This window comes from Coenobita brevimanus, chromosome 9, assembly GCF_032717465.1.
Source record: "Coenobita brevimanus isolate Jiangsu-jjx chromosome 9, ASM3271746v2, whole genome shotgun sequence".
Classification (NCBI taxonomy): Eukaryota; Metazoa; Arthropoda; class Malacostraca; order Decapoda; family Coenobitidae; genus Coenobita; species Coenobita brevimanus.
The window spans coordinates 6,740,773-6,763,272 of NC_136962.1; the positions used below are offsets into that span (position 1 = coordinate 6,740,773).

The window sequence follows — 22,500 nt, forward strand, 5'->3', positions numbered from 1 at the left end:
AGTTTTTTTGTTGTGTGTACCAGGTCACTTGATATAATCTACTTAGACTTCCAGAAAGCCTTTGACAAAGTGCCACATGATAAACTAATGACAAAAGTAAGATCACTTGGAACTGACGGAAATATTCATAGGTGGATACATTGCTGGTTAAGTGAGAGAAAGTAACGAGTCATTATAAATGGAATGGAGTCAGACTCGGCTCCAGTGACCAGTGGTGCTCCTCAGGGATTGGTGTTGGGACCCGTCCTATTTTATTGCATATATTAACGATATCGATGTGGGCCTAAACAACTTCATTTCTAAATCTGCGGACGATACAAAAATCGGCAACACTATGTTAACTGAAGAAGACAGAATTAGCCTTCAAAATGACCTTAACAAAATTGTCAGCTGGTCAGAAAAATGGCAAATGCCCTTCAGTGTAAGTAAATGTCAGGTACTGCAAAGTGGGAAGAAAAACAAAAGGTATGATTACGAAATGAAGGGCCAAATCATTAGCAAGTCCTCACTAGTTAAGGATCTAGGCATACTAATTTCAAACAACCTAAAATGTTCAATTCAATGTATCTCTACTGCCAATAAAGCCAACAGGGCCCTAGGCTTCATCAAAAGACATTTTACATATAAAAGCAAAGATATTGTAATCCCAGTATACAAAAGCATAGACAGGCCACACTTAAAGTTTGCAGTGCAATTTTGGGCGCCTCACCTAGTTAAAGATATAGAAATACTGGAAGCTGTCCAGCGTAGGGCTACCAAGTTAATCCCGTCCCTGAGGAACAAATCATATCTTCAGAGGCTCAGGGAATTAAACTTATTCTCTCTTAGAAAACGGAGACTCAGGGGACAGCTGATTGAATGTTTTAAGATTCTGAAAGGCTTGAGTAACATTGATTCAGGCAAGCTATTCACAGTAATTGCCGAGACTGTAACTCGAGGAAATGGTATGAAGTTGCAAGCAAGGAGGGCTAATCTTGATACAACCAAAAACTTCTTCACTTACTCTGTTGGAATAAACTCCCTGGGAATGAGATTGAGGGCCGTTTTCACAGTCGTCCCTAACCTTTTGGGCCCGAACGTGTGCCGGGCCCGAACCAAAAGCACCTTTGGATTTCACAGTCGCTCTGAATGGCTGTCGGGAGCTTACTAACGGGGGGACGTCTGCCCCTGTTGATGCGGTAGGGTTGGTAGTTCTGGGTGGCGAAAACACTTTCCATATGTAGAGAATATTTAGAAATTGGAATGTAATGAATGTGATGAATAACATGGCTGGAACATCCACTTCACACAGTTCTTACTAATATATTCAGGATTGAAGATATTCGTAAGAATGCAGCAAAAATAACGAATAGGAAACATCATCGGAATGAAGAGCTAACTAACAGCAACCTCACAACGCTTCTACTTGAAATCGGAAGTAAGCTGACTCCCTGATGAATGCTATGTATTGCAAAAAAAGGCTTAAGTAAAAATAACCATGAAGTAACATGTATAACGTCTAATGAGTGATGGTGTGGTTTATTAATGGATATAGTATTAATACATGAACATTTTCTTTTCTAAGTGAGGTGTTAGCTACATCAATTTTTACATCGGGCATCAGATATTAGAATTTTCATGAAAATATGCATCAGACAACGATTCTCGTATTTCTTTCGGGTCCGATTGTTGTGGAGCCTCCACCAGTCTGCGAAAGGCTAGTATTCGGATACATAGTAGAAAGTCTCATAAAAATACACAAACATATATATTTTTTCAATACCGAGTGTGTTTTTTACCCCAGAAATATTACATTGGGTATATAATATTGAAATCTTAATGAAAATATGTTACATGTAATTATTCTTTTACTTTTTTACTTTCGGGACCGACTGTTGGGGAGGCTGCGGGTCCCCCAAGAATGTTCCAGTAATTTGTTCGGGCCGTCCCGAATGCCGTCCCCATCAGAGGCCTCGGAAGGCTGGTTGGGGGCGACTATGAAAACGAAAACGTGCGTTCAGAGGCGAGTAGGCTGTTGGGGACTGCATTGGGAACGACTGTGAAAACGGTCCTGAGAGTGGTACCAAAAAATATTTAAAAAGAGACTGGACATGTATCTCGACGCCATTGGTATCGTTTAGTTAGGATGGAGCAGTTATTGCATATTCGCGTCTACATTCATCTGTCTTTTAAACACAATACACCTAAACTAGTAATCAACACAGACAATATTTTGGGCAAATATAATAAATATTCTATTCATCTGTTTTATATGAAAAAAAAAGTCAGTAAAAAAAAGTCCATGCATAGGGGAAGTATGTGACTGTGTACCTAAATTTTCCATTTTCATATTATTTTCCTTTCTGCCGATCCTATAAAATTCCTTCAGGTTTTTCTTTCCTGCAAGGTATTACTTCCTCTCTTGTTTCCTGTACGGCAAATGCCGGAGGGTCTGGAGGGTGGGGGAGAGAGCCTTCTGCTGTGCTATCCTTTTCTTCTGCTCCAATAATTATTATAGCACTGTATTAGTGTTAAGGCCGGACCGCCTCGTAGGGACCATATGGTCTGTGTATCTATGTAACTCTATGTAAGTCTCTCTCTCTCACCTTTGAATATCCGACATCATCACAGTATAATTCACTCCTTGCTGGTTGAGTGTTTGGGCGAGCGTGTTGGTGTAGTTGGGTGGGACTCTGGCATCCACCCACTCATCCCCTCCACCCCACAAATCCACTTCTGTCCCAAGAGACGAGATATTGAGCCCTGCCCTTTGGATTCGCCAAAGCTGGTGTCTGTTGGGGAGAGAAAGCATTTTTTTTTTTTTTTTTTTTTTTTTGTGTGTGTGTGTGTAAGGGCACCAAAATATAACACACTGCATATAATATATATAATATAGAAGTTAGATGAAAGTCGTGCCTAGGCGAGAGGGCTAGAGGAAACAGCGATGCACATTCTCAGTTAAGGAATTTCACCCACAGCACAATGACGCCTGATCGGTAACTCCCCAGGCTTGGGAAGGTTCCACACCCCCGTGCCCTTACACGTGATACGACCAGTCCTATACAGGGGAAACGGGAGAGACAGGGCAGAAGGGGTTTAGGAGAGAAGAGAGGCAGGGTGAGGAGAGGCAGGAAGGAGTGCGTGGGATTAGCCAGTATAAAACCATCCTTACCTCAGTACTGCTTGTGAACCCCTGACTCATTTGTGTGTGTGTGTGTGTGTGTGTGTGTGTGTGTGTGTGTGTGTGTGTGTGTGTGAATTAAACCCCACAGAAGCAAAATATAAAAAGCAATGACAAATTAGTGTATGAGTCTCCTTGGTTACTAGTCAAATACTTCTCCAGTCTGACTACACCTGGCCATCAACTGGGCCAAAAAGGGTTAGGGATCTTTGCCAGGCTAGAGTGAACGCATTGTAGTTGTCCATCTCTGAATCTCCTTGGTTACTAGTCAAATCATCCCTAAAACAGTGGTTCCTTATCAGAATTATTGTCTTTTTAATAATTGCAAAAGGAGAGAGAGAGAGAGAGAGAGAGAGAGAGAGAGAGAGAGAGAGAGAGAGAGAGAGAGAGAGAGAGAGAGAGAATAATTGAATCATTGTCCAGCGTCTGGATCGATTTAGTTCATGCTAGAGAGAGAGAGAGAGAGAGAGAGAGAGAGAGAATAATTGAATCATTGTCCAGCGTCTGGATCGATTTAGTTCATGCTAGAGAGAGAGAGAGAGAGAGAGAGTGAAAAGTAGTGTGAGACGAGTATCTGATTCTCTCTCTCTCTCTCTCTCTCTCTCTCTCTCATTGACGAAACTTCAAAATAACCAAGAGATATATTTAAAGATAATAAAGATAAAACTATGAGTTCTATTATAAAAACCATCACATTGCCTTTACCAGTAATTTCGAAACTGAATTTTTGAGCAATTTGATATATTAAAAAAAATTAAATGGGTTATAATAGTGACAAACAATACCCCCTCACCCATGATATGTAGTGGTGAAGTTGGAGGAGACTAAAAGTCCCTCTACAAGGAGAAGGAGGAACGACGTCTGTACCCCCTTCATGCTTGTAGGTGACTGAGCTTCTTGCAGCAGTGCTGCCAGATGCTCTGGTTCAAACTTCCCCAGATCTGAAGGGCAAATTCCCCAAATTGAAAAGAAATTTCCCATTTTTTAAGCTTCCATTTGTAATTAATATGTTAATGTTATGAGTTATATCTGTAATAAATGTTTTTATACATGAATGATATGTTGTGGGAAAAGAGAAGCATTCATTGCACGCTACTGTACTAGTATATAAAATCCTCTTTCATCGCACATTCTGTTCATAATATTGTATGCAGAACATATAATCTTTGTTCCAGTTGTGAGCATTAACTCACACAGACCAATTTATACTCGTACAGTAATGTAGGGTGGGGGAGGGAGGATTGCGGGGACTAGAATAATGAATATATATATATATATATATATATATATATATATATATATATATATATCTTATGAGTTGGTTTGTCTTTGGTTTATTTAATACAAGCCGAAAAGGGCGGATCTTTTCAGTTAGCTCCTGCGGAGGGTTGATTGGGCCTTCGGCCAATATACCTTATATAACTTTTCAACATACAATTAATCCTAATAAATTATATACCAAAACACTCCCTGGATCATGCTGATTCAGACAGTGTATCATATGTGGGGGAAGACCCTGAAGGAGCCGAGTTTATAGGTAACAAACATACAAACACTCGCCTTTATTATTATAGATGACCTTAATGCTTTAAGAAGTAAAATAATTTGTCACAAAAAATCGTAACGCCTTGTGGCAACTAAAATCCTTTTCATCGTACTACTTAGTTATACCATTTTCTTATAATATAAACCTATATATTTTAACTTTATAAAGGAAGGACATTCTGTTCTTTCCTGTTCACTACTATGAACACTCCATCATTCAGCACTTAAGATAATTCTGACATTTTACAATAACATGCCTTTAAACAGTAGCTACTGTCTTTTATAAACATTTCAGTCTGAATCACTCTGTTTAGCGTCACACATTACTTTCTGATCTCATACGTCTAATAAGGGTGTTGTCAACTGGCAAATTGAAACAAGGATCCTCTTTCAGGTAGCACTGACTGCAGTAATCCAACTAATGTTTTTGTTGACAGCGAATTTGATTTGTTTTGTATTGTTTACCCTCTAGAGGGGGTTGTGATTACCCAAAAATTACCCTAGAATGGAAGCATTGGAGTCGCAATTTGTACCCGTACGTTTCCTGTGAGCCCTCGTCCCTGTCCAACCAGCAGAGTTGCTGGTCTTATTCCCGTATACTACGTGTCTAATTTAGTCCAACTCGACTAATAACAGAACAAAATTGACAAGTTACTTACAAACTACACAATTGCCAAAAAGGCATTGTCACCGTGAATGTAGAATGTTGTAATTAAAAAGTATACTAAATACCTTAGATACTGTTTAGCTTTTTACCTTTAAAATCTCATTTCCTTAGATGAACCAGTTATGGTAAATGCACGATCCTTTTTTTTTCTTTCTTTTTTAATGAAGATGATAGATAGACAGATACATAGATAGAAGTATTACGTAACTATCAAGAAAGATATTTGGTTCATAGTGAAAACTCCCCAAATTTTGAAGGAAGATTTAATGCACAGTAAAAATTTCCCAAAATTGGACCTGAATTCCCCATTTCCCCATCAGTACCACGCATTCCCCAAATCTAGGGATAATTCCCCATGTTTGGCATCACTGTCTTGCAGGGATTTGAAAATTGGAAATTCTCGGATCCGAGGTTGTCGCACTGCGCCCCCAAGATTATCGTACAGCTATATATTTTCCAAAGCTTAAAGACATTTCTGCCATTTAGTGCATCAATACCATTATTACAGTTTATTTTGACAATGAAAAAAATATATATGTAATACCTTAGCTCTATACCGTATGATTTCTTCTCTTACCATATTCTAATTCATGGAAGAAGAAATATTTCGCTAAATTACATGGGATGTCATTTTATTTTAAACATGGACAAAAAAAATAAAAATTTCACCATTAAAACTAGCTATGAGTCAAGGATTCAGCAACTCCTGTAGCCAATGAAAACCCTGTGTACATTTACCTATCTTGGTATCTTCCTTCTTTTTGGTCTAGCGTCAGCAAAACCTATCAGAGAGGCTAACACGTAATATATGAGGTCAAGACGCCGCCTCATGACTCCAGTCTAGTGTTTCTTTTCGGCTAGGTGACCCTAACCAATGAGAAGCTAGCTTTATGATTGCTGATATCCTTATTTCATTTCTATTGGCTCTTTGTCCAGCAAAACTAGACTGTTCGACGGAGCTTAACCAGACACAGGTGTAGCTGGGATTATCGTTAATTACCACTACCACCCCCGCTGTCGTAACTCTCCTAATCCAAGTTGCCTGTCTGTTCCTTTTGTACTGCTTAGTCTCTTGGCCATAGTCATATTGCCCATGTCCAGTAGTGCACAGAAAAAGATGATGAATTGAATATTACTCCTACCTTGACAAAACAATTCATATTTGGCTAAAGTGCCAATGAGTGGCACACTGTGGCACTCCTTACACCTCTGTTTATCATACACATATAAACACTTCTTGTTTTTTTTTCCTTACCCTCTCACACTAAGGCTTCCTATCTTTCCATACCCTATCTTTTTGCTTTCTTCGGCAAATCTTCCCATTCCTTATTTCGTATTTTCAGCCTTCTTTCTCTTCCCACTAATCCCCCGACGCCACCAGCTCTCACCATCCCTGAGTCCTCCCCTCCCTCCTCCCCTCACCACCAGCATCCCTGTCCTCCCAAGATTAAAGGCATATCCCCCAACCCAACGGCCTCTGTCCCTCCCATGTCCACCTGTCTCTCTTCTTCCCCCACCTTATGAATAAAAATATATAAAAAACTATAATGGCCTTGGCAGGTCATTATGCCTTGCAGTTGAGAAGCTCATAATGACCCGTCCTTGGCCTCCGCCCCAGCCTATACTGTTTTTTTTTTTTTTTTTTTTTTATGGAGGCGAAGATGCACTTGACAGGTTGGTGATAATTGGCTGATTGCAACATGTCCGAATCACATTTACTAAGCCAAATTTCCCCCTCAGATATATGTTGTTAATTGATAATGCTAACGAGTACCGAGATTATGAAGTAAGGTTGCATTCAGCCAGTCATTACCAACCTGTCAAGTGCAGCTTCGCCTAAAAAAAAAAAAAAAAAAAAAAAAAGTATAGGCCACTCAAGCAGGACTTAAACAGTTGTATTTCAAAATTAATAAGTTTTTTAATAAAATAAACAACTACAGTACATTCAGATGTAATTACAGTACATAGTACACAACACTGGAATTATAGTACAAATACGATAATTATCGTACTGTTTCCACCCCTGCGTTCGTTCGTTCGTTTTAAGATTCCCTCCACCTATGGTGGAGACCTGGCCATATATTAGCCCTGTCCTGTTTTATATACATATATATATATATATATATATATATATATATATATACATATATATATATATATATATATATATATATATATATATATATATGCCAAATTAGGTAAATTGCCTGTTTGTTCAAATTAGGCAAGTTTCTTGCATAGTTTGCAAGGCTAGTATTGCTGTTGCACATTTTACTATATGGATAATATTTCTGCATTGTTAACAAAATACGCAATTGCAATTTTTGCTAAATTTTTAAATTAAATAATTATTTTTTGTACCTATATTGTTGAGTAGAAGAAATTTGTGAGGGTAGGACAAAAAAGGGAAGGGAAGGGAAGGGATGGGAATGGAAGATGAGTGGGGAGAGAATTATAGAGAAGAAACAGGAAGAGAGGAGAAATATAAAAATATATATTTTGAAAGGATTATATTCTTAGATAGATAAATGTAGATAGACAGAGAAACGACGTTATACTCTGAAGATATAGAGATATTTTTTGAATGAGAGTGGTTAGATTAGAAGTGAAGCTTGGACGTTGTTGAAGGGACACAAGAGTGTGAGCAGTGGAAATGAGTTATGTGAGAGGAGCCTGTGGACTCACGTGGAGAGAGAGACTGACAAATGAGGATGTGAAGGAGCGTTGTGGTGTGGATGTGGATGTGATAGGAAGCGTTAGGAGAAACACATTGAGGTGGTTTGGCCATGTGGAGAGGATAGAGAGCGAGAGACTGACATGGAGAGTGTATGTGAGTGAGGTGCATGGGGAGAGAGAACATAAGAACATAAGAACATAAGAAGAGAGGATAACTGCAGTAGGCCGGTTGGCCCATGCTAGGCAGCTCCTAGAAGAGTAACTGAACTACTAGAATGAGATAAGGATAGCAAAGAAGAAGGCTCTTCCCCGCCCTCCAAACCCTCCAGCCGAAGCCGGCAGGAAAAAGTCAGAAAGAACACCACGCCGTATAGAAAAACTGGCGTGGACATTTTACAGGAAAGTGTGAAAGGAGAATAGAGACTATCATAGTGTAACCTGAAAAGAAAATTTATTTTTGAATTAGTATTGGTTATAATATTTTCTTTATTCTATATCCACCCCTTATTTGTCATATGCTTATCTAGCCTATGCTTGAAACTCTCAATGGAAGAGGCAGCAACTACTTTACTAGGTAGCTTATTCCATTCGTCTACTACTCTATTACCGAACCAATTTCTACCGATTTCCTTTCTGAAACGGAATTTTTCTAGTTTGAAACCATTATTTCTAGTTCTATCCTGTATGCTCACTTTAAGTACCTTGCTGATATCTCCCTTATTTATACCATTCATCCACTTAAAAACCTCAATTAAGTCTACCCTTACTCTACGCCTCTCTAGCGAATGCAGACTTAGTCTTTTCAGTCTGTCTTCATATGACAGGTTCCGGACGTCATGTATCATTTTAGTCATTCTTCTCTGTACATTTTCTAACGAATTAATATCCATTCTATAGTAAGGACACCAAAATTGTACTGCGTAGTCTAAATGTGGCCTTACTAATGCTAGATAAAGTTTCAGTATTACTTTAGATGATCTATTGCTCACGCTTCTCGAAATAAATCCTAGGACCCTATTTGCTTTATTTCTCGCATTAATGCACTGTTGCCTAGGTTTAAGGTCGTTACTAATCATAACTCCTAGATCTCTCTCGCATTCCGATTTGCTAATTTCTTTGTTATCTAAGCTGTATTTAGTATCTCCAATGGTCTTGCCTACGTTAAGTACTTTACATTTTTCAACGTTAAATTCCATTTGCCAAGTTTTAGACCATTTGGACAATGTATCGAGGTCTTTTTGTAAGTAATGGCAATCGTCAGTCGAGTTAATGATACGCCCTATTTTTGTATCGTCGGCAAATTTGCTGATTCTGCTATTGACTCCTAAGTCTAGATCATTTATATATATGATAAATAATAAGGGACCGAGTACTGAGCCCTGTGGTACACCGCTAGTTACTAATCCCCAGTCCGACTTAGTTCCATTTATTAATACTCTCTGCTTTCGTCCTTTCAGCCAGGATTCTATCCATTTTAAGATATCGCCGTCTATACCGTGTGCTCGAACCTTTCTAACTAACCTTTCGTGTGGGACTCTATCAAAAGCTTTACTAAAGTCCAGATAAATAACATCGTAAGCTTTATCGCTATCTACTGCCTCATAGACCTCCGAGTAGAATGACAACAAATTTGTGAGGCAGGATCGTCCTTGCCTGAATCCGTGCTGACTTTCGTTTATAAGATTAAATCTTTCTAAGTGTTCTCTAATCTTATTTGCCAAAATTGACTCTAACATTTTTCCTACTATTGACGTTAGACTTATCGGACGATAATTCGACGCAGCTGATTTATCACCCTTTTTAAAGATGGGCACTACGTTTGCGGTTTTCCACGCCTCTGGAACTTCTCCTGAACTTAAAGAGTCATTAAATAACGTTAAAAGTGGCTGACATAATTCTTCTTTGGTTTCTTTTATAATTTTTGCATATATATCGTCCGGACCTGGCGATTTTTGAGGTTTTAACTTGTTAATTTCTTTCAATACGTCCTCCTTACTAATGGTGATTTTACTAAGAATATTTTCCGTATTCTCATGGTAAATATTTGCTGCTTGAGGGACCAGGCTTAGATTTTCCTTGGTGAATACTGATATGAAATAATTATTTAGGATGGAGCACATTTCTTTATCTTCACTGGTAATGTCACCTGATTCTGTTCTGAGTGGTCCTATCCTATCTTTATTTTTCGTTCGGTACATTTGATAAAAACCCTTGGGGTTTACTTTTGATTCACTTGCAACCTTAATTTCATAACTTCTCTTTGCTTTTCTTATCTCCCTCTTTACTTCTCTATTTAAAATTGTGTACCGGTTACGTAAGTGTTCCTCTCCACGTTTTATTTTTCTATATATTCCTTTCCTTTGGCCTATGAGAGATTTTAATCTGTTGTTTAACCATCTTGGTTCTGAATTGTTAGTTCTAAACGGTTTTGAAGGAATATATCTATCTTGGCCTCCGTATATTATATTTATTAACTCGTTATACTTCTCACTGGTCGAACGTCTGTTTGGTACTGGAGCGGAGTTAATTTCCGTCACCTGGACTACATTCCTATCTACCACCTCCCCCCTCACAGACACCTGACGGACGTCCCCACGTGCTTCCTGCGCCTGACCTATGACCTGGGGATCCCCACTAACCTGACATTCCCTCAAATAGCTAATCTCCCTGTGGAATACCGTTCGAAAATAAGATCTTAAGCCATCGAAATCTCCTAGACGAAAATTAGGAACGGTGGAGGTATTTTCAGTGGAACAGACATCCCAAATAAATTTGAACTTAATTTCTTCATGATCGCTATTACCAAGTCGTCCACCAACCTCTATATCGCTAATGATATTTTCTTTATTAGCTAAAACCAAATCTAGTATATTATTACCTCTGGTGGGCTCCCTGATATACTGATAAAGGAAATTATCCTGTACTACCTCTAGAAATTCCTCTGACTCTGCATCTCCTGTCTGATTTCTCCAATCTATCCTTGGCAGATTAAGGTCCCCAACAATTATTACTAAGCTGGACTGTGATGCTTTCCTAATTTCCTCCCAGAGGTATTTACTATCAGCTCTACTTAATTTTGGAGATCTGTAAATTGCTCCTAAGACTAATTTCTCCCTATTGTTACTAATTTCAACCCAGATACTTTCTGTGTCCCTATTTACTTTAATGTCTGCTTTATTGTAACAGTTTCATGAATCATTAACATAAATAGCTAACCCCCCCTTTCTTCCCTGATGGTTTGACACAAAAATATTATAGCCTTTTATCTGATATTCTGCTAAAAATTCTCGAGTGTCTGTATTCATCCAAGTTTCACTAATAACGGCAATGTCTATTTTCTCTGTACAAATTAAAGCCCTCAGTTCATCCATTTTATTACGTAAACTCCGGCTGTTTGTGTAGTACACTTTCAGATTATTACGAGTAGTTATGCCTTTACCTTGGCATTTACTGTTATTTATTTTATTACTAACTGGGAAACTCTTTACTTTACTAATATAACAATTTTTTGTACTATCGCTTATCGCCCTTCTATCATCGCTTGTTCTATCATCTATCATCGCCTGCTCAATTTGAGGTGCCTGAGTGGATGTATCTACACTATTGGTTGAACTTTTGTTCTTAATTTTGCAAGTATCGATGCATCTATCCAAACATGGTACTAATGATTTCTGAGTGTAGTTGCTGCATCTTCCTGTACACCTACTTCTCAATCTCGAAAAAATCCCTCCAACTCCCTATCTATCATTCCAGCTAAAACAGTAACTCCTTGCCTGCTAAGATGAGTCCCATCCCAACTATACAAGGCACTTCGTCCATAAAACCGGTCCCAGCTGTCTATGAAAGGTATTGCATTATCTTTGCAATACCTTTCAAGGCGGCAATTAAACCCTATTGCCCTGCTCAACCATTCCCTTCCAACCCGCCACCTTGGTAAAACACCAAGCACTACAGGGGTTCCTCCCCTCTCCCTAACCTTTTCTAACATCAACTTGTACCTTTTCCACAGTACCTCACTCTTACGGCTACTAATATCATTGCCTCCTACACTGAGGCACACAGTGGGTTTGTCACCACTTTCCTTTACGATATTTGAAATTTTATCTACCACATTAGCCACCCTGGCCCCTGGAAGACACACATGTTTAGCGAGTGGAGTATACATGGCCCTGTTCAGATATCTCACCTGGGAGTCTCCAACAACAACAACATTTTTCTTACCTTTCTTGTTCTGTTTATACTTACCTGTACTGGAAGTTCTCTCACCGTCCTTCTCCTCTACTTCCCTCTCTGCCTTCCCTTCACATTCGTCCCGTAGTGTGTCGAATGTATTAGTTGCCTTAATTTCCGTTTGCTTTTTAAGAGTGAACTTCGTTGCACCCTTGTTAACAAGTGTCCAACCTTCAGCCTTTTTCTCTTTCTCCTCCAACATCTCCTCCAACAATTCCCTCATTTGTGCCTTCTCCTGCCTGAGAATTTGTACCTCCCGCTTCAGTTCGAGAAGTTCCTCCTTTAATTCAAGGTATTCCTTTTCAGTACCTGCAGTGGGGACACAGCTCTCTGCCGAGGAAGCCATTACGCACTAGTTCACACAAGGTAGCACACACTATCACGGGTCACTACGGGTCACCACAACACACACACTCACGGATCACTAGCACAGCACTATCGCTGATCACTACAACACACTAACACAACCACTATCACAGATCACTAAAGCACACTAGCACAACACTACCACAGGTCTCTAGCACGTCTGTACCACAGGTCTCTAGGTAGGAGGAGGCCAAGGATGAGATGGAGGAATGAAGTGGAGATGTTTAAGAGAGAGGGGGGGGGTGAGTTGGGAGCAGGGCAGTGAAATGGCGGGGGACAGGAAGACGTGAAGGCGATTTGTTTGTGGCCACCCCGTATGGGATTAAGGCTTCTGGCAATAGATAGATAGATAGATTCACACAACTAAATCATCGACTGAATATGTAATTCCTTTCACAGAAAAATGTTTTTTAGTCTAACTGTCCAAGACGGCAAATGTATGCATGCACGGGGGAGTGATTCACACTCTTAGGGCAGTTTGGCGGCGGCCACCTGAGAATTTCAACACCGTTAGTTATTGCCACATCACTGCCGCAACGCATGTGTAATTACTCTTGCTCACCTCTCTCTCACTTCTCTGTCTGTCTGTCTGTCTGTCTGTTGGTGGTAATAAATTTGTCTTTATTACAGCCACCCAAACACCAGCACAGGTGTTCTCATGAGTGTGACTCACCCGCCTACATGCAGATGCACACATGCACACAGGCTAGCACAGTGGTACAGTTTTTGGTTCTTGGTGGTAATAAATTATTACAGGCACTCATATGGCTTTCTATTTTATCAAGGCAGTTTGGGCGGGGCTGCCTGAGACCTCATACCGCTTGCTTTGTTGCCACATCGCCGCCACACACGTGCTCCTGTCTCTCTCTCTCTCTCTCTCTCTTTCTCTCTCATTTTAACTACTCATTTTATTTTTATTTTTTTCTCTTGTTTTGACTTTCTTTGGTTTGACAGGAGAACGCAAGAGCAGGTTGATGGGCAAGCTTCCACAGCGGGAGACTGACCGAGTATGACCCACACACGCATGGCTGTCCCTCGTATCATTCCACTTGACACAGTCGCAAAAGCAACGCTGACAAGTCGTATGGGATTTATACTGTGTCACCATTTTTATCCTCAAAATGCGAATCATTCATAAAAACGATTTAGCTTTTTACTGAATTACATCTACACAGAGTATTTAAAACTCATTTATAAGTGGTTACTTGATTAAAATAGGAAAGAGAGAGAGAGAGAGAGAGAGAGAGAGAGACAGACAGACAGACAGACAGACAAGTGAGAGAGAGGTGAGCAAGAGTAATTACACATGCGTTGCGGCAGTGATGTGGCAATAACTAACGGTGTTGAAATTCTCAGGTGGCCGCCGCCAAACTGCCCTAAGAGTGCGATTCACTCCCCCGTGCATGCATACATTTGCCGTCTTGGACAGTTAGACTAAAAAACATTTCTCTGTGAAAGGAATTACATATTCAGTCGATGATTTAGTTGTGTGAATCTATCTATCTATCTATCTATTGCCGGAAGTCTTAATCACAGACGGGGTGGCCACAAACAAATCGCCTTCACGTCGCCCTGTCCCCCGCCATTTCACTGCCCTGCTCCCAACTCACCCCCTCCCCCTTTCTCTTATACCTCTCCACTTCATCCCTCCATCTCATCCTTGGCCTCCCCCTACCTCTCTCCCCATGCACCTCACTCACATACACTCTCCATGTCAGTCTCTCGGTATCCATCCTCTCCACATGGCCAAACCACCTCAATGTGTTTCTCCTAACGCTTCCTATCACATCCACATCCACACCACAACGCTCCTTCACATCCTCATTTGTCAGTCTCTCTCTTCACGTGACTCCACAGGCTCCTCTCACATAACTCATTTCCACTGCTCACACTCTTGTGTCCCTTCAACAACGTCCAAGCTTCACTTCTAATCTAACCACTCTCATTCAAAAAATATCTCTATATCTTCAGAGTATAACGTCGTTTCTCTGTCTATCTACATTTATCTATCTAAGAATATAATCCTTTCAAAATATATATTTTTATATTTCTCCTCTCTTCCTGTTTCTTCTCTATAATTCTCTCCCCACTCATCTTCCATTCCCATCCCTTCCCTTCCCTTCCCTTTTTTGTCCTACCCTCACAAATTTCTTCTACTAAACAATATAGGTACAAAAAATAATTATTTAATTTAAAAATTTAGCAAAAATTGCAATTGCGTATTTTGTTAACAATGCAGAAATATTATCCATATAGTAAAATGTGCAACAGCAATACTAGCCTTGCAAACTATGCAAGAAACTTGCCTAATTTGAACAAACAGGCAATTTACCTAATTTGTCATATATATATATATATATATATATATATATATATATATATATATATATATATATATATATATATATATATATATATATATATATATATATATATACCAGGACAGGGCTAATATATGGCCAGGTCTCCACCATAGGTAGAGGGAATCTTAAAACGAACGAACGAACGCAGGGGTGGAAACAGTACGATAATTATCGTATTTGTCCTATAATTCCAGTGCTGTGTACTATGTACTGTAATTACATCTGAATGTACTGTAGTTGTTTATTTTATTAAAAAACTTATTAATTTTGAAATACAACTGTTTAACTACTGCTTGAGTGGCCTATACTGTTTTTTTTTTTTTTTTTTTTTTTTGAGGCGAAGCTGCACTTGACAGGTTGGTAATGACTGGCTGAATGCAACCTTACTTCATAATCTATGTACTCGTTAGCATTATTAATTAACAACATATATCTGAGGGGGAAATTTGGCTTAGTAAATGTTATTCGGACATGTTGCAATCAGCCAATTATCACCAACCTGTCAAGTGCATCTTCGCCTCCATAAAAAAAAAAAAAAAAAAAAAAACAGTATAGGCTGGGGCGGAGGCCGTGGACGGGTCATTATGAGCTTCTCAACTGCAAGGCATAATGACCTGCCAAGGCCATTATAGTTTTTTATATATTTTTATTCATAAGGTGGGGGGAGGAGAGAGACAGGTGGACATGGGAGGGACAGAGGCCGTTGGGTTGGGGGATATGCCTTTAATCTTGGGAGGACAGGGATGCTGGTGGTGAGGGGAGGAGGGAGGGGAGGACTCAGGGATGGTGAGAGCTGGTGGCGTCGGGGGATTAGTGGGAAGAGAAAGAAGGCTGAAAATACGAAATAAGGAATGAGAAGATTTGCCGAAGAAAGCAAAAAGATAGGGTATGGAAAGATAGGAAGCCTTAGTGTGAGAGGGTAAGGAAAAAAAAACAAGAAGTGTTTATATGTGTATGATAAACAGAGGTGTAAGGAGTGCCACAGTGTGCCACTCATTGGCACTTTAGCCAAATATGAATTGTTTTGTCAAGGTAGGAGTAATATTCAATTCATCATCTTTTTCTGTGCACTACTGGACATGGGCAATATGACTATGGCCAAGAGACTAAGCAGTACAAAAGGAACAGACAGGCAACTTGGATTAGGAGAGTTACGACAGCAGGGGTGGTAGTGGTAATTAACGATAATCCCAGCTACACCTGTGTCTGGTTAAGCTCCGTCGAACAGTCTAGTTTTGCTGGACAAAGAGCCAATAGAAATGAAATAAGGATATCAACAATCATAAAGCTAGCTTCTCATTGGTTAGGGTCACCTAGCCGAAAAGAAACACTAGACTGGAGTCATGAGGCGGCGTCTTGACCTCATATATGACGTGTTAGCCTCTCTGATAGGTTTTGCTGACGCTAGACCAAAAAGAAGGAAGATACCAAGATAGGTAAATGTACACAGGGTTTTCATTGGCTACAGGAGTTGCTGAATCCTTGACTCATAGCTAGTTTTAATGGTGAAATTTTTATTTTTTTGTCCGTGTTTAAAATAAAATGACATCCCATGTAATTTAGCGAATTATTTCTTCTTCCATGAATTAGAATATGGTAAGAGAAGAAATCATACGGTATAGAGCTAAGGTATTACATATATATTTTTTTCATTGTCAAAATAAACTGTAATAATGGTATTGATGCACTAAATGACAGAAATGTCCTTAAGTTTTGGAAAATATATAGCTGTACGATAATCTTGGGGGCGCAGTGCGACAACCTCGGATCCGAGAATTTCCAATTTTCAAATCCCTGCAAGACAGTGATGCCAAACATGGGGAATTATCCCTAGATTTGGGGAATTCGTGGTACTGATGGGGAAATGGGGAATTCAGGTCCAATTTGGGGGAATTTTTACTGTGCATTAAATCTTCCTTCAAAATTTGGGGAGTTTTCACTGTGAACCAAATATCTTTCTTGATAGTTACGTAATACTTCTATCTATCTATCTATCTATCTATCATCTTCATTAAAAAAGAAAAAAGAAAAAAAAAGGATCGTGCATTTACCATAACTGGTTCATCTAAGGAAATGAGATTTTAAAGGTAAAAAGCTAAACAGTATCTAAGGTATTTAGTATACTTTTTAATTACAACATTCTACATTCACGGTGACAATGCCTTTTTGGCAATTGTGTAGTTTGTAACTTGTCAATTTTGTTCTGTTATTAGTCGAGTTGGACTAAATTAGACACGTAGTATACGGGAATAAGACCAGCAACTCTGCTGGTTGGACAAGGACGAGGGCTCACAGGAAACGTACGGGTACAAATTGCGACTCCAATGCTTCCATTCTAGGGTAATTTTAGGGTAATCACAACCCCCTCTAGGGGGTAAACAATACAAAACAAAACAAATTCGCTGTCAACAAAAACATTAGTTGGATTACTGCAGTCAGTGCTACCTGAAAGAGGATCCTTGTTTCAATTTGCCAGTTGACAACACCCTTATTAGACGTATGAGATCAGAAAGTAATGTGTGACGCTAAACAGAGTGATTCAGACTGAAATGTTTATAAAAGACAGTAGCTACTGTTTAGAGGCATGTTATTGTAAAATGTCAGAATTATCTTAAGTGCTGAATGATGGAGTGTTCATAGTAGTGAACAGGAAAGAACAGAATGTCCTTCGCTTATAAAGTTAAAATATATAGGTTTATATTATAAGAAAATGGTATAACTAAGTAGTACGATGAAAAGGATTTTAGTTGCCACAAGGCGTTACGATTTTTTGTGACAAATTATTTTACTTCTTAAAGCATTAAGGTCATCTATAATAATAAAGGCGAGTGTTTGTATGTTTGTTACCTATAAACTCGGCTCCTTCAGGGTCTTCCCCCACATATGATACACTGTCTGAATCAGCATGATCCAGGGAGTGTTTTGGTATATAATTTATTAGGATTAATTGTATGTTGAAAAGTTATATAAGGTATATTGGCCGAAGGCCCAATCAACCCTCCGCAGGAGCTAACTGAAAAGGTCCGCCCTTTTCGGCTTGTATTAAATAAACCAAAGACAAACCAACTCATGTGATATATATATATATATATATATATATATATATCTATATATATATATATATATATATATATATATATATATTTTCATTATTCTAGTCCCCGCAATCCTCCCTCCCCCACCCTACATTACTGTACGAGTATAAATTGGTCTGTGTGAGTTGATGCTCACAACAGGAACAAAGATTATATGTTCTGCATACAATATTATGAACAGAATGTGCGATGAAAGAGGATTTTATATACTAGTACAGTAGCGTGCAATGAATGCTTCTCTTTTCCCACAACATATCATTCATGTATAAAAACATTTATTACAGATATAACTCATAACATTAACATATTAATTACAAATGAAAGCTTAAAAAATGGGAAATTTCTTTTCAATTTGGGGAATTTGCCCTTCAGATCTGGGGAAGTTTGAACCAGAGCATCTGGCAGCACTGCTGCAAGAAGCTCAGTCACCTACAAGCATGAAGGGGGTACAGACGTCGTTCCTCCTTCTCCTTGTAGGGGGACTTTTAGTCTCCTCCAACTTCACCACTACATATCATGGGTGAGGGGGTATTGTTTGTCACTATTATAACCCATTTAATTTTTTTTTAATATATCAAATTGCTCAAAAATTCAGTTTCGAAATTACTGGTAAAGGCAATGTGATGGTTTTTATAATAGAACTCATAGTTTTATCTTTATTATCTTTAAATATATCTCTTGGTTATTTTGAAGTTTCGTCAATGAGAGAGAGAGAGAGAGAGAGAGAGAGAGAGAGAGAGAGAGAGAGAATCAGATACTCGTCTCACACTACTTTTCACTCTCTCTCTCTCTCTCTCTCTAGCATGAACTAAATCGATCCAGACGCTGGACAATGATTCGGTTATTCTCTCTCTCTCTCTCTCTCTCTCTCTCTCTCTAGCATGAACTAAATCGATCCAGATGCTGGACAATGATTCAATTATTCTCTCTCTCTCTCTCTCTCTCTCTCTCTCTCTCTCTCTCTCCTTTTGCAATTATTAAAAAGACAATAATTCTGATAAGGAACCACTGTTTTAGGGATGATTTGACTAGTAACCAAGGAGATTCAGAGATGGACAACTACAATGCGTTCACTCTAGCCTGGCAAAGATCCCTAACCCTTTTTGGCTCAGTTGATGGCCAGGTGTAGTCAGACTGGAGAAGTATTTGACTAGTAACCAAGGAGACTCATACACTAATTTGTCATAGCTTTTTATATTTTGCTTCTGTGGGGTTTAATTCACACACACACACACACACACACACACACACACACACACACACACACACACACACACACAAATGAGTCAGGGGTTCACAAGCAGTACTGAGGTAAGGATGGTTTTATATTGGCTAATCCCACGCACTCCTTCCTGCCTCTCCTTACCCTGCCTCTCTTCTCTCATAAACCCCTTCTGCCCTGTCTCTCCCGTTTCCCCTGTATAGGACTGGTCGTGTCACGTGTAAGGGCACGGGGGTGTGGAACCTTCCCGAGCCTGGGGAGTTTCCGATCAGGCGTCATTGTGCTGTGGGTGAAATTCCTTAACTGAGAATGTGCATCGCTGTTTCCTCTAGCCCTCTCGCCTAGGCACGACTTTCATCTAACTTCTATATTATATACACACGTTACTAGCTATTATGCAGTGTGTTATATTTTGGTGCCCTTACACACACACACACACACACAAACATAATGCTTTCTCTCCCCAACAGACACCAGCTTTGGCGAATCCAAAGGGCAGGGCTCAATATCTCGTCTCTCGGGACAGAAGTGGATTTGTGGGGTGGAGGGGATGAGTGGGTGGATGCCAGAGTCCCACCCAACTACGCCAACACGGTCGCCCAAACACTCAACCAGCAAGGAGTGAATTATACTGTGATGATGTCGGATATTCAAAGGTGAGAGAGAGAGACTTACATAGAGTTACATAGATACACAGACCATATGGTCCCTACGAGGCGGTCCGGCCTTAACACTAATACAGTGCTATAATAATTATTGGAGCAGAAGAAAAGGATAGCACAGCAGAAGGCTCTCTCCCCCACCCTCCAGACCCTCCGGCATTTGCCGTACAGGAAACAAGAGAGGAAGTAATACCTTGCAGGAAAGAAAAACCTGAAGGAATTTTATAGGATCGGCAGAAAGGAAAATAATATGAAAATGGAAAATTTAGGTACACAGTCACATACTTCCCCTATGCATGGACTTTTTTTTACTGACTTTTTTTTCATATAAAACAGATGAATAGAATATTTATTATATTTGCCCAAAATATTGTCTGTGTTGATTACTAGTTTAGGTGTATTGTGTTTAAAAGACAGATGAATGTAGACGCGAATATGCAATAACTGCTCCATCCTAACTAAACGATACCAATGGCGTCGAGATACATGTCCAGTCTCTTTTTAAATATTTTTTGGTACCACTCTCAGGACCGTTTTCACAGTCGTCCCCAATGCAGTCCCCAACAGCCTACTCGCCTCTGAACGCACGTTTTCGTTTTCATAGTCGCCCCCAACCAGCCTTCCGAGGCCCCTGATGGGAACGGCATTCGGGACGGCCCGAACAAATTACTGGAACATTCTTGGGGGACCCGCAGCCTCCCCAACAGTCGGTCCCGAAAGTAAAAAAGTAAAAGAATAATTACATGTAACATATTTTCATTAAGATTTCAATATTATATACCCATGAAGAGAGAACCTGTATTTTTTTTTTTTTTTTTTTTTTTTTTTTACACAGGAGAAGGCTCTCTCCCCCACCCTCCAGACCCTCCGGCATTTGCCGTACAGGAAACAAGAGACTTTTCTCTGATTATATACCCAATGTAATATTTCTGGGGTAAAAAACACACTCGGTATTGAAAAAATATATATGTTTGTGTATTTTTATGAGACTTTCTACTATGTATCCGAATACTAGCCTTTCGCAGACTGGTGGAGCCTCCACAACAATCGGACCCGAAAGAAATACGAGAATCGTTGTCTGATGCATATTTTCATGAAAATTCTAATATCTGATGCCCGATGTAAAAATTGATGTAGCTAACACCTCACTTAGAAAAGAAAATGTTCATGTATTAATACTATATCCATTAATAAACCACACCATCACTCATTAGACGTTATACATGTTACTTCATGGTTATTTTTACTTAAGCCTTTTTTTGCAATACATAGCATTCATCAGGGAGTCAGCTTACTTCCGATTTCAAGTAGAAGCGTTGTGAGGTTGCTGTTAGTTAGCTCTTCATTCCGATGACGTTTCCTATTCGTTATTTTTGCTGCATTCTTACGAATATCTTCAATCCTGAATATATTAGTAAGAACTGTGTGAAGTGGATTTTCCAGCCATGTTATTCATCACATTCATTACATTCCAATTTCTAAATATTCTCTACATATGGAAAGTGTTTTCGCCACCCAGAACTACCAACCCTACCGCATCAACACGGGCAGACGTCCCCCCGTTAGTAAGCTCCCGACAGCCATTCAGAGCGACTGTGAAATCCAAAGGTGCTTTTGGTTCGGGCCCGGCACACGTTCGGGCCCAAAAGGTTAGGGACGACTGTGAAAACGGCCCTGAATCTCATTCCCAGGGAGTTTATTCCAACAGAGTAAGTGAAGAAGTTTTTGGTTGTATCAAGATTAGCCCTCCTTGCTTGCAACTTCATACCATTTCCTCGAGTTACAGTCTCGGCAAATACTGTGAATAGCTTGCTTGAATCAATGTTACTCAAGCCTTTCAGAATCTTAAAACATTCAATCAGCTGTCCCCTGAGTCTCCGTTTTCTAAGAGAGAATAAGTTTAATTCCCTGAGCCTCTCAAGATATGGTTTGTTCCTCAGGGACGGGATTAACTTGGTAGCCCTACGCTGGACAGCTTCCAGTATTTCTATATCTTTAACTAGGTGAGGCGCCCAAAATTGCACTGCAAACTTTAAGTGTGGCCTGTCTATGCTTTTGTATACTGGGATTACAATATCTTTGCTTTTATATGTAAAATGTCTTTTCATGAAGCCTAGGGCCCTGTTGGCTTTATTGGCAGTAGAGATACATTGAATTGAACATTTTAGGTTGTTTGAAATTAGTATGCCTAGATCCTTAACTAGTGAGGACTTGCTAATGATTTGGCCCTTCATTTCGTAATCATACCTTTTGTTTTTCTTCCCACTTTGCAGTACCTGACATTTACTTACACTGAAGGGCATTTGCCATTTTTCTGACCAGCTGACAATTTTGTTAAGGTCATTTTGAAGGCTAATTCTGTCTTCTTCAGTTAACATAGTGTTGCCGATTTTTGTATCGTCCGCAGATTTAGAAATGAAGTTGTTTAGGCCCACATCGATATCGTTAATATATGTAATAAAATAGGACGGGTCCCAACACCAATCCCTGAGGAGCACCACTGGTCACTGGAGC

General features: G+C 39.5%; 2 protein-coding genes across 2 annotated transcripts in view; one reads left to right on the top strand and one right to left on the bottom strand.

Moving 5' to 3' along the window:
* Nucleotides 1-19,603, bottom strand: part of LOC145409485 (mast cell carboxypeptidase A-like) — a 54,158-nt gene extending 34,555 nt beyond the window's left edge. The window contains exons 1-2 of the mRNA XM_080279876.1: nucleotides 19,543-19,603; nucleotides 3,954-4,101 (exon numbers count right to left, since the gene is read on the bottom strand). Coding sequence (XP_080136002.1) covers nucleotides 3,954-4,101; nucleotides 19,543-19,603 — 209 coding nt within the window. The remainder of the gene's footprint in view (nucleotides 1-3,953; nucleotides 4,102-19,542) is intronic.
* A 360-nt stretch (nucleotides 19,604-19,963) lies between these two features.
* LOC145409488 (carboxypeptidase A4-like) overlaps nucleotides 19,964-22,500 on the top strand; it is a 12,576-nt gene continuing 10,039 nt past the window's right edge. The window contains exon 1 of the mRNA XM_080279881.1: nucleotides 19,964-19,980. Coding sequence (XP_080136007.1) covers nucleotides 19,964-19,980 — 17 coding nt within the window. The remainder of the gene's footprint in view (nucleotides 19,981-22,500) is intronic.